We start from the raw sequence: 12,787 nt of genomic DNA, 5'->3' as shown, positions 1-12,787 counted from the left end.
TGTCAGAGGACATCTACACAGGTCTCGATGTGAAAGAATATGGATCTAAAGAACCAAAGAAGTTCCAGGGGGCTGAACACATGAGTTTGCTAGGCAGCAGGGGCATGATAAGAAGCTAAAGTAGTCTGTGCTAAACTACTGAGTTTACACTTGCTCAGTAAAGTAGTCCCTAGAAAGACATAAAATCATTTTATTCATAAAGGTCCTAGCCAGTTTAAGAAGAAAAGAGTAGTTGTGTCAGTGTGTGTCTATGTATAGAAAGTTCTATTTACTACAGACCAGCTTTGTCAGCTGTCATGTGGCTATGGTCTCTGCCAGTTTGAAACAAAACTGACAAAAGAGGGATCCTGCAATCACTCGGCTTTACACTGAAATGAAAACCACTTTATGTAGATTAGGCAGGATGGTGGAGAAGCTAAGAAAACTCTCTGAAGGAAACAGATATAAAAAAAATATTAGGCTTTCTACTACTCCTCTAATTTTGGTCTCAACTCCTCTCCCCTGAAGTTTTTATTTTTTAAATTAATTTATTTTTATTTATTTTTTGAGACAGGGTCTCACTCCGTTGCCCAGGCTGGAGCGCAGTGGTGCAGTCATGGCTCACTGTAGCCTCAACTTCCTAGGCTCAGGTGATCTTCCCACCTCAGCCTCCCAGGTGGCTGGGACTACAGGCACACCCCACCACCCCCAGCTAATTTTTATGTGTGTGTGTTTTTTGTAGAGATAGGTTTTCACCATGTTGGCCAGGCTGGTATTATTTTTAGATACTTGCAATCAGGGATCATCCATAAGAAGTAAGTCTCACTCTGACACCTTTTCTTTTTTTTTTTGAGACCGAGTCTCACTCTATCACCCAGGCTGGAATGCAGTGGCACGATATTGGCTCTCTGCAACCTCCGCCTCCCAGATTCAAGCGATTCTCATGCCTCAGCCTCTGGAGTAGCTGGGAATACAGGTGCCCACACCCAGCTAATTTTTGTATTTTCAGTACAGACGGGGCTTTGCCATGTTGGCCAGACTGGTCTGAACTCCTGGCCTCAGGTGATCTGCCCACCTTGTCCTCCCAAAGTGCTGGGATTACAAGTGTGAGCCACCACGCCTGGCCACTGACTACTTTTCTATTTGCAAACTTCTCTGACTCATATAATGATTATCATAAGATTATGGGAAAATATGTACTTCCATTTTTGTCTTCAAGCATACTCTTAACATGGATGATTCAAAAATCCAAGAGCATTTAAACATTTATTTCCAATGTCATGAGCTTTAATAAGTAGGTCTTATAAGAGTGGATATCTTTAATCCCTGAAATAAGTTAACTGTCTAGTTAGCAGACCTTTTATCATAAAAGAGTTTCTATAAAACACTTCTCAAAAGAAAATATGTATTGACATTCTATCTTCTTTCTCCTCCAGATACTATTTTTTGGATTTGGGTGGCTTTTCTTCATGCGCCAATTGTTTAAAGACTATGAGGTGAGAAGAAATCATTTTGTCATACTTACACTGTATGAATTTAGATTGACAAGAAAAATGTCTCCATTAAAGAAACATTATGTTCATTTCCAAGATAGGAAGCTTTTACCAAATAAGTACTATATAACTATTAGATTGGAGAATATAAGTAGACTTAATTGATTTAAAAGGGGGGAAAAAAGGCAAATCAAATATAGCCCAGAAGTTAGGAGCAAGGATTGTTATGCCTTAGTCATATCAGGATATGTACCAATAGCAAATAGTTATTCTGTAGGAGAGAATTTAATTCATAATGTCTCACAAATGTTCCCTTTCATTTGTCTATCTGGCCCCGAATTGCAAGTCTTATATTTTAAGTTAATACCAAAATCCCAAGGCTATTGGGGGAACCAGCCCCCAATATTTCAACGTAGGTTCTTTTTATTTTCCCTAAGTGTCGGGCGGTCTGAGAAATAAAGAGAAAGATTACAAAGAGAGAAATTTTACAGCTGGGCCTCCGGGAGTGCCATCACATATTGGTAGGACTGTGATGGTGACTCCGAGCTGCAAAACCAGCAAGTTTTTATTAGGGATTTCAAAAGGGGAGGGGGTGTATGAATAGGGAGTGGGTCACAGAGATCACATGCTGCAAAGGGCAGTAAAATCACAAGGCAGAGGCAAAAATTAGAATTACTGATGAGGGTCTGTGTCCCACTGTGCACGCATTGTCTTGATAAACATTTTAACAGGAAACAGCGTTCAAGAGCAGACAACCAGTCTGAATTTACCAGGCTGGAATTTCCCAGTCCTAGTAAGTCTGAAGGTACTGTAGGAGACCAGGGAGTATTTCAGTCCTATCTCAACCACATAAGACAGACACTCCCAGAGCGGCCATTCATAGACCTCCCTCCTGGAATGCATTCCTTCCCCAGGGTTATTCCTTGCTGGGAAAAGAATTCAGCAGTATTTCTCCTACTCGCTTTCTGCAAGAAGAAAAATATAGCTGTATTCTGCCCAGCCCCGCAAGCAGTCAGACCTTACGGTTATCTTTCCTTGTTCCCTGAAAATTGCTGTTATTCTGTTCTTTTTCAGGGTGCACTAATTTCATATTGTTCAAACACACATGTTTTACAAACAATTTGTACAGTTAACGCAATCATCACAGGGTCCTGAGGTGACATACATCCTCAGTTTACGAAGATGACGGGAGTAAGAGATTAAAGTAAGACAGGCATAAGAAATTATAAAAGTATTAATTTGGGGAACTAATAAATGTCCATGAAATCTTCATAATTTATGTTCAGAGATTGCAGTAAAGACAGGTGTAAGAAATTATAAAAGTATTAATTTTGGGAACTAATAAATGTCCATGAAACAACTTATGTTCTTCTGCCGCAGCTTCAGCCGGTCCCTCCATTCGGGGTCCCTGACATCCCGCAACACAAGGCTGGTGTTGTTTTTATCTTAAGCTTTGGATTCAGAAGATCACCACCCTAGACTGGACATTTCCTAGTTAGTTCTCCTAATTAGTAATAAGATCAGTGGTTATAGTCTACATTTGGGTCGTTTCTAGGATATTCTCCATTAAACTTTCCCAGGGAGTTTATTGTCTGAAAGAGCCTGGGATTCTGTAGATTTTCTTCTGGCCAATACTTTAAGACCTCCCAAGGAAGGCTCCAGAACTGATCCAGGATCTGCAGAGTGTTGAAGAACCCCTTTAAACATTAACCATTATATACGAATCTGTCAGTTTTTTGTCAGTGTGCATCAGGAATTCTAAGTGCTACCTATGACCCTGTCACTTCATCTTCTTGTCCTCAAAATTCTTCATCCGCAAGAGGATGCTGGTAATAGTGACTCAAGATTCAGAAGTGCCGCCTATATTGATCTTTTTCTTTAGCTCCAGGCAAGTTGCTGTGGTGGCCCTACTTCCAAAGACTTGAGAATTTCCTCAAAATAAGTTTTCTGACTTGTAACCAGAAGGAGGTTATCAGTTCAGTTTTTAAACAAGGAAATAATTTCTAGTCTCTATTTGGCTTTTAACAGATACGTCAGTATGTTGTACAGGTGATCTTCTCTGTGACGTTTGCATTTTCTTGCACCATGTTTGAGCTCATCATCTTTGAAATCTTAGGAGTATTGAATAGCAGGTGAGTAAGAGTACTGAAAACTCCTCTTGAAGAGTTCTGTGCTACATTCTTTACAGTGGAAAAGCTACTTGGATCTCATAACTGAAAAAAAAACTGTATTAATAGTTCAGTCTCGGTAACTGCAATGATCACAACAGATATGGGTCACAGCCACCTAATAGCTGGTTTGATAAAGATTATGAGATACCAGGAAACAAAAGATCTGACCATTAACTCTGAAGAACTCATTGGAGTGAGGCTGTGAAGCCGCAGTCTAGGCTTCACTCCTAGAAGCTTTATTTTTCCAGGACTGCTCACTGACTGAATCCCAGTAACAGCCCTTCACATTGTTCTGCTGATTGATCTCTACCTGAAAAGATTAGAATTCCTCAGAGCTACTTAATGATCTCTCCAAAGACTGAAACTCCAGTTCTTACTTAACTTAGTTACTTTTATTGATTTTACAGTCATGGTCAAGTTTGATTGAATTTAAAGTGTTTCTTAAAACACTTTTTAAAAATAACTCTTTACTCCCCTCCAAATAATAGACTTGTTAGTTTATTAGACAGTCTATCCAAAATATTTCTTGCTTGTTAATCTGCAAGCTTGAGTATGTTTTTAGGCCAGCATTTATATGTAGGGTTCATCAACTATGCTACGCAGACTTTGTTGTGCTTTTTTATCACCACCTGGAAAAACCTTTTAGGGGTAAAGCAGTTTTTCACTCTAAAGTTAGGATTCAGTGCCAAGGTAAGTTCATTATAGACCCCTGGCACTTGAGACTTGTAGAGAGACTGTACTCTCAAATCCTTTGATAATCAGAGTTGAAAACAAAATTTAAATTAAAAAGAAAAACTTACTATACAGATGGTTAATCACAAAACATTGAAAGGTTAAAAAAAGAGAGAGGGGCCAGACACAGTGGCTCACGCCTATAATCCTAGCACTTTGGGAGGCTGAGGCAGGAGGATCACTTAAGTGCAGGGATTCAAGACCAGCCTGGGCAACAAAGTGAGACCCTGTCTCTACAAAAAAATAAAAAAAAATTAGCAGAGTGTGGTAGTACATGCCTGTAGTCCCAGCTACCCTAGAGGCTGAAGCAGGAGGATCCCTTGAGCCCAGGAGTTTGAGGATGTGCAGTGAGCTGTGATCACTGGACAAGACAATGAGACCCCATCTCTTAAAAAAAAGAGAGAGAGAGAATCAGAGTAGATAATAATGGTCTCTTGATAGAACAATGAATAATATGTATTATGGTAAAATAGAAGTATGTTCTGATTCTCCTACTTTTAAACTTTAATAATCCAAACCTTGGCTGGGCGCGGTGGCTCACGCCTATAATCCCAGCACTTTGGGAAGCCGAGGTGGGTGGATCACGAGGTCAGGAGATCGAGACCATCCTGGCTAACATGGTGAAACCCCGTCTCTACTGAAAATACAAAAAATTAGCTGGGTGTGGTGGTGGGCGCCTGTAGTCCCAGCTACTCGGGGGGCTGAGGCAGGAGAATGGCCTGAACCCAGGAGGTGGAGCTTGCAGTGAGCCGAGATTGTGCCACTGCACTCCAGCCTGGGCGACAGAGCAAGACTCCATCTCAAAAAAATAAATAAATAAAAAATAATCCAAACCTTTTCTTGGATGAGCTAGATATAGATCCTGTGACTATAGAGAATAGACAAGTATTATTTTACATAATGGTTATTAAATTTTATTATCACAGCCTGCATCTTTCACTGCTATTTAAGCAGGGGTTAGCAGACTTTCTTCTGTAAAGGGCCAGATAGTAAATATTTTAGGCTTCTGTGGACCAGAAGGTTTCTATTGCAAGTACTCAGCTCTGCTGTTGTAGAGCGAAAGCAGTCATAGGCAATATATAAACAAACGAGCATGGCCATGCTCCAGTAAACTTAATTTGTAAAAGCAGGTGGTTGTGAGGCCATAGTTTGCCAACTACTCATCTAAATATTGATACAGAGGATTCAGATATTCTAAAGCTATATTTACTGTTTTTGGTAGATGATGTCCCCCAACTTTTAGCTTATAGTTAATAACCCATATAGTAAGAAAGATCTGTCATACTATGGTGTATGTTTCTTAAATGTCTTAATTAGTTAAAGAGGATAAGAAGTAGCATTGCTAAAATCTGGTTTTTCTTTGTGTGCTATATAGAGGATTGGGTTTGTTCAGTCTGAGACATATCTTCAGTTATACCTGTTTTTTCATGCTGTTTCACTCAATTATGGAACACAAATATGAACCTTGATGATGTATAACTGTCCATTGACTGGACTCAGAATCGTTTTGAAAAGAGAATCTTGGCCAGAATATTCCTTTGACTCACCTTTGAGCAGAGATCGTGTGACTTCCTATTCAAATATGTAATCTTGTTGGGATCCTTAGTTTTTTCAAGAGAATATCACTTTACTCTCAGCTCAAAAGACTAGTTAAAACATGTGGTTCACTTTTAATAGGCAGTCCATACTGCCAGTTAAAGTTGCACTTGTTGTTTCAAACCCACTGCCTCCCAAAATCTTTCAGAAGCTTAGCTGAAATACTATGTAGGATTGCCTGGAGGATGTCTAGCTTGTTTCTTTCTCTAAATGTGCTAAAGTAGGTTAACCTAGAGGAGCAAAAAGCTGTCGATGTATCTAGTCTAAATGGTATTCACTCCCTGTAGGGTAGCTTTTACTTAATGGCTCTTTGTTTCGTGATGCCTGCCATCTGCACTAAGGAAGGAACAGTAAGAAACAGCCCTCTGAAACTGGTGTTTCTCTTGAAAGGATGTTGTTGATGACACTGTTAATTGCCTTTGCATTTTCTTTATGAAATCTTTGAAGAAATTTCATTGTAATCTTGGTAATAATTCAGTAACAATAAATGATAATTATGCTTCCTTTGAGGAATTAATTTTTATTTTCTTACAGACATGATGATTTTATCTCTAACTGATCAAATTTTTTATTTCACATTGACCATTGGAAAACTTAAAGCTAAATTTATGACCTACCCATAGCAACTTTCTAGAATTCTATTTTATAATAATAGCCATCAGGCTTGGCCCAATATTTTACCTATCTGTTACCATTGTTGTTCATATTTCCTTATAGTTCATTTCATCATCCTGTATTTTATTTATCTTTGTAAGCCATTTAACCACTTAGGCCTTTTTTGAAACAAGGCTTAAGTAAGTTTAAATACAAAGGACACCATCAAGAAAGTGAAACAACATTCCAAGAACAAGATAAAATTTTTATAAATTACCTATCTGATAATGGACTGGGACTCGTATCTAGAATATATAAAGAATTCTTATAGTTTAATAATATAATACAATTAAAAAATGAATAAAGGATCTGAATAGGCATTTCTCCAAAGATGATATACAAATGGCCAGTAAGCACATATGAATAGATGCCCAATACCATTAGCCATCAAGGAAATGCAAATCAAAACCACAGTGAGATACCACTTCACACCAACTAAAATGGCTATAACCAAAAAAAAAAAGAAAATAGCAAGTGTTGGTGAGGCTGAGGAGAAATTGGAACTCTCATACACTCCTGAGGAAAATGTAAAATGATGCAGCCACACTGGGAAACAGTGGGAGCGCCTAAAAGATTAAATATAGATTTATCATATGACCCAACAATTATACTCCATTTCTACCTAAAGAGAAATGAAAACATATGTCCACACCAAAATGTACACACACACATTCATAGCATCTCTATTTATAATAGCTAAAAACAACCCAAATGTCTTCAATTAATGAATGCAGAAACAAAATATAATATATCCGTATAATGGGATGAATATTGTTCAACCATAAAAGGAATTACTGATAGCTACTACAACATGGATGAACCTTGCAAACATTATGGTAAGTAAAAGAAGGCAGTCACAAAAGATTATATATTGGTGGTTTCCTAGAAACAGAAAGTATATTGGTGGTTTCCTAGAGCTGAGGAGATTGGGGAGAAACAGGGAGTGACTGCTAATGGGTACAGGGTTTCTTTACGGCGTAATGAAAAAGTTGTAAAATTGATTTAGGTGATGGTTGCACAACTCTGAGTATACAAAAACCATTGAATTGTATACTTTAAATAGGTAAATTATATCTCATTAAAACTGTTATAAAAAGTGCTAACAAAAAGTTTTAATAAATAAAATACATCTTATAAACTAATAAAAGTAATTCATGCAAATCAGGTGTTTATATCAAGAGTACAAAAGAAATATTTTTGAGTATAACATATATTACTGTTAACATTTATTTTCCTTTAATTCTTACACTGGAATGAGATTCCTAGGGGTGGGTAAAACAATAGTCATTCTACCAGCAATGGCATATGTTGATACATGTTAATGGTATATGTTGCCTATGAATATATCAAAAACATAAACATTCTTATTTTAATATATGAAATTCTTAAGAGGTTAAGATGGTCATATATACCTTTCAAAAATTTGTATTTTTTAATCTCTACAAATGAGTAGATTATAAGAGCCTAGTAGGCTGATTAGATAGGATATATTCAATATTGAGTCCAAAGAGCAAAAGGACCCTTTGGAAGACTAAAGAGAAAGAAAGTTGCTGCCCTCTCTTCCTCCCAGTGACAGTCTTTGACATTTATTTCAGCTCCCGTTATTTTCACTGGAAAATGAACCTGTGTGTAATTCTGCTGATCCTGGTTTTCATGGTGCCTTTTTACATTGGCTATTTTATTGTGAGCAATATCCGACTACGTAAGTATTTTACCCTCTCAGTCAGCATATAGATTGAGATGAGTATTTGAGGGGACTTAGATTGTGGATAGCTTCATTTCTACATTAACTTTCAGTAGCTACCGCTATTTGAGGATAGCTCACACACAACATCTTAAAAATAAATATAAAATAAATATTGAATGAATTGGCACAAAATAAATATTGAATGAATGATTAGGTTATTTGTTCTGCCACAGCTTTATTTTTCTACCTATTAATAATGTCTCCTTTAATTCATCCCACATCTTAAATTCAGCTAAATTTCTCTTATGATGGTAAGGATGCTTTCACTAAAAATTATGCTGTTCATCAGTCATTTGCCAAGTGAATTAGCAGCCAAATATTAGTTAGCATTATCTTATATTTTTAAATAGAGCAAGCTCTTTAACCTATATCTGTTTTTCCTAACAGTTTTGTCTCCTCTGTCTCAGTGCATAAACAACGACTGCTTTTTTCCTGTCTCTTATGGCTGACCTTTATGTATTTCTTCTGGAAACTAGGAGATCCCTTTCCCATTCTCAGCCCAAAACATGGTGAGTATATATGGGAGGGCAGAGGAAGTGGGGGGAGAAGGTTTGTTTAATTTTCTGATTTCAAAAAAAATAAATTTCTTGGGGGAAAAAATTTAATTGGGGAAATAATTTATTAATTCACAGGTTCTTGGGATTTGGAAAAAATTTTTTCTGATTGAGGAGGATAGCAAGCTATTTCTCTGAAAAATGTCTGATTTTGAACCACATTTTCTCCTTCATTCTAAGAGATAACTAATGCTGGTTTTGGACCTCACTTCTATCATTCTAGAGTAGGAATTTTTCACCTTCATTTACTGAATATACTTAAAGGGTATAAGGAAAGAGAACGGTGTCTAACTCATATTGTATATGGAACTACAGGAATATATTTGTATGTGTATTTGGAGGTAAGGTATCATTAAACTTTTATCAGATTTGGGTCACAGATTTGGGTCTGCGACCCAAAAGGTAAACGGCCACTGCTTAAGTGATGATAAAGATGCATTAGGGAAGCATATGTATTTGTGGAAAGGTGACAAAAAACACCCACAATTAGTAGATAAAGAAAAGCTTCCCAAGAATCGGTGTCTCCCCTCTAACAAAAAAAGTTTATTTTAAAACAAGAAATTTGGCAGAGCCCTAATTTTTAAGCTAAAAACAGTGAACAAAAGTACCTCAGCTAACAAGTCCTTCCAGAACTATTTCAGAAGTATGTATGAATCTATCTAAAAAGATTAGAGAATCTATCTAAAAAGATTAGAGAGCCCATCTGTAATAAATATACTACAGGTTTCATGCTGGAACCTTTTTAAAAATATATATATACCTCTATTCACTATCCTGCCATACCTATTATTAGGTTTCTTATTGCAGAAAACATAATCTACTGTAACTAATTTAAAGCAGAAAGTGATTAATTATACAGTATCAGGCAATTTATAGACTTTCTAGGAAAGTAGGGATGCAAAGCTTAACTGCTATATAGTGAAGAGAAATACCCAACTATGCCACAATACTAAACTAGAAAACCTCACTGAAGTCATCACCTGCCACTCAGGGTCTATGACATCAGGGACCTCAGTCCCAGCTGTTTGAGGTCCTAAGTGCTATCACCACCCTTACATTGTTCATTTCTGCATCTGAGGCCTCACATGGGCCTGGTTTTTTGGTGAAACCTAGGTAATATTTAAAACCTTAGCCTCAAGGAAGTCTGAGAAGGGGCTTTTGGCTTTCTAAACTCTGTAGTACCAAAACAAATGCTAGAAAAGGATTTTGGAATTAATGTTGAATGAGCCAGTGTCTATTATAGAATCTTCTATACCTCCCACACACCCTTCCATGTATACTCATTGCCTATAGCAGGAATTTCGGGAGAGAGAGGTTATGAGACTCTCCTGCAGTAAGATCAGAGGAGATATGCAGTTTTGAAAAGCATATGCAATACCATAAATAGTTGTGTATTTTTAAAATAAGAATAACTGTTTCAAAATTTCAAATAATGTTAAGGGCCAGAAAAGTTAACACCAGCCTACCAAAAACATTCAAACTCTTAGGTGGCGTATGAGACCTTTCATAACCTGGCTGCTGCTCTCTATACATGTTGCATTCTCCAGTCCTGTGAAATTATTTCAAGTTTCTTTTTTTTTTTTCTTTTTGAGACAGGTCTCACTCTCACCCAGGCTGGAGTGCAGTGACATGATCTTGGCTCACTGCAACCTCCGACTCCCAGGCTCAAGTGATCCTCCCACCTCAGCCTCCTGAGTAACGGGGACTATGAACGCATGCCACCATACCCGGCTAATTTTGGTATTTTTTCGTAGAGATGGGGTTTCTCCACGTTGCTCAGGATGGTCTCGAACTCCTGAGCTCAGGGGATCGACCCACCTCAGCTTCCTGAAGTGCTGGGATTACAAGTATGAGCCACCACACCCGGCCTCAAGTTTCTAGAGCTGTTCTATCAGCCTGGACAATCCTTCACCAACCCTGTCTACCTAGAAAATGCCTATTTATCCTTTCTAGATTCAACTCTTGTCAATTCCTTTAGGAAGATTTTCGTGGCCATCATTAGGAGATATTAATGGCTCCCACCTCAAGGTATCTATATCATCTATAAAACTTAAAATTTCATGTTTCCTTTTCCAACTTCCTCATCAACCTATGGGCTCCCTCAGGTCAGAAAACTACATGTTATTTGTCTTTGTATCCCTAGTGCCTAGTGTGGAAATTAACACATAATAAGTGTTTAATACATGTTCTTTGAATCATTGAATGGAAGAAAATTGAGTCTCTCCAAAGTGGTAGATGAGTTTACTACTTTAACACTCTGGATAGGAATTTAGGAAATGCTAATGTGATCAGCATGCCTATGTCAATGGTCAACGAAGGGAAAGACTTGCACTAAAGAGTCCTGGTAGTATAGTTCTCATATAAACCTATTTCAAAGAAACCCACAGACAGACGCATTTATCTGTGATGGTAGAAGTCAGAGAGAAGAGTTAGAAAAGGCCCCCAGGGCTGCTGACAGGGCAAATACAGGCTCACATGCACTACAAAGACCCAACTCTGACACCTTTCTCCAGCTTTCTCCTGTGTGCATTCAGCTCACATGACCAGTGCAGCCAGGCCACACCAGAGGGAAGATGAAGGCCATTGTATCTATTGTCCTTTCATCCACCCCTTTTTCTAAATTCTATGGGATTACCCTGAAAAGGACACTGAGGGAGAAAGCCAGGGAGATAGTTTGTTTTATTGTTTCCATTGTACTCCAATAGGCATTACAGTTTTATGCCTGAATGTTCAGGTATCTTAATTTATTTAACCCTCTAAGGTAAGTAAGGAGGAAGAAAAGTTTAGGTGGTAGCTGAGAGGCGACCAGCCTTGCACTGCCTTCTTAGAGCTTTCCCAGGACTGTCCCAACAACCAGTGTGGTTGTTTATTGCTATGGAGACCACAAAAAAATGGGCTGGGCAGGTTGGCTCACCCCTATAATCCCAGCACTTTGGGAGGCCAAGGCAGGGAGATCACTTGAGGCCAGGAGTTAGAGACCAGCCTGGCCAACATGACAAAACCCCGTCTGTACTAAAAATAGAAAAATTAGCCAGGCATGGTGGCACATGCCTGTAATCCCAGCTACTCCCCAAAGGCCGGAGACACAAGAATTGCTTAAACCCAGGAGGCTGAGGTTGCAGTGAGCTGAGATCGTGCCACTCCCCTCCAGCCTGGGCAACAGAGCGAGACTCTCAAAAAAAAAAAGATAAGACCAATCCTTTCGTATAATGAAAAAAAAATCTGTAAAAGTACTTCTTGTGCGGTGTCTGAACCAATCTTGGAATGTCCTTAGTGGGAAAGAGTAAGAGAGATTACAAAAGACTGTAAGGAATCTGTGTGAGCAGGTGGCAAAGGTGAGATGATCTTCTGCTAGTCTTCTTATTCATCTGACTTTCCATGTATTAACTGGTAAATGGGGATAATGATGACTGACTCTGACTTCATAGAATTGCTGAGATTAAGTAAATAGTATCTACAAAGTACTTTAAACCAGAAAAAGATATGTAATAAAAGGACAAAGACACCATGTTAAAAGGAATAAAGGTAGAGGGGGAATTTTTTCAGTTTTTCAAATTTAATAACCCATATTAATCTCTTGGATTTTTTATGTTATTGAGTGATATTATAGTCAACAAACATTTGTTGAACACCTCATATGTGCCAGGCAGTAAGGAAAACAAAGATCAATAAGAAATGATGTCTTCTTGTAAAGCGGTTGCAAATTCAAGAGGTATACGGCAAGTAGAATCAACAGAATTTAGGTGAGGATTTATTCGTTCATTTAGCATTACACAAATATTTATTGAGCATCTACTTTATATAAATTAAGCACTGGAGCACAAACAAAACAAACTTGGTTTCTGCCCCCCTGAAATTTAT

At 38.0% G+C, this 12,787-nt stretch overlaps 2 protein-coding genes across 6 annotated transcripts in view; one reads left to right on the top strand and one right to left on the bottom strand.

Annotated features, from left to right (window-relative positions):
* LOC100447686 (neuroblastoma breakpoint family member 12) overlaps nucleotides 1-12,787 on the bottom strand; it is a 2,265,351-nt gene that overhangs the window by 125,700 nt on the left and 2,126,864 nt on the right.
* Nucleotides 1-12,787, top strand: part of GPR89A (G protein-coupled receptor 89A) — a 66,954-nt gene that overhangs the window by 6,928 nt on the left and 47,239 nt on the right. For 3 of the 5 annotated variants that reach the window (XM_009245185.4, XM_054553611.2, XM_054553615.2), the window contains exons 2-5: nucleotides 1,416-1,475; nucleotides 3,501-3,604; nucleotides 8,221-8,327; nucleotides 8,780-8,881. In XM_009245185.4, the coding sequence (XP_009243460.1) occupies nucleotides 1,416-1,475; nucleotides 3,501-3,604; nucleotides 8,221-8,327; nucleotides 8,780-8,881 (373 nt within the window). Of the gene's footprint in view, nucleotides 1-1,415; nucleotides 1,476-3,500; nucleotides 3,605-8,220; nucleotides 8,328-8,759; nucleotides 8,882-12,787 lie in introns of all 5 variants that reach the window. The other 2 variants (XM_024240449.3, XM_063717854.1) reach the window with 2 other exon arrangements.

This window comes from Pongo abelii, chromosome 1 (assembly GCF_028885655.2).
Source record: "Pongo abelii isolate AG06213 chromosome 1, NHGRI_mPonAbe1-v2.0_pri, whole genome shotgun sequence".
NCBI lineage: Eukaryota > Metazoa > Chordata > Mammalia > Primates > Hominidae > Pongo > Pongo abelii.
This window is presented reverse-complemented; position numbering and strand designations above follow the sequence as displayed.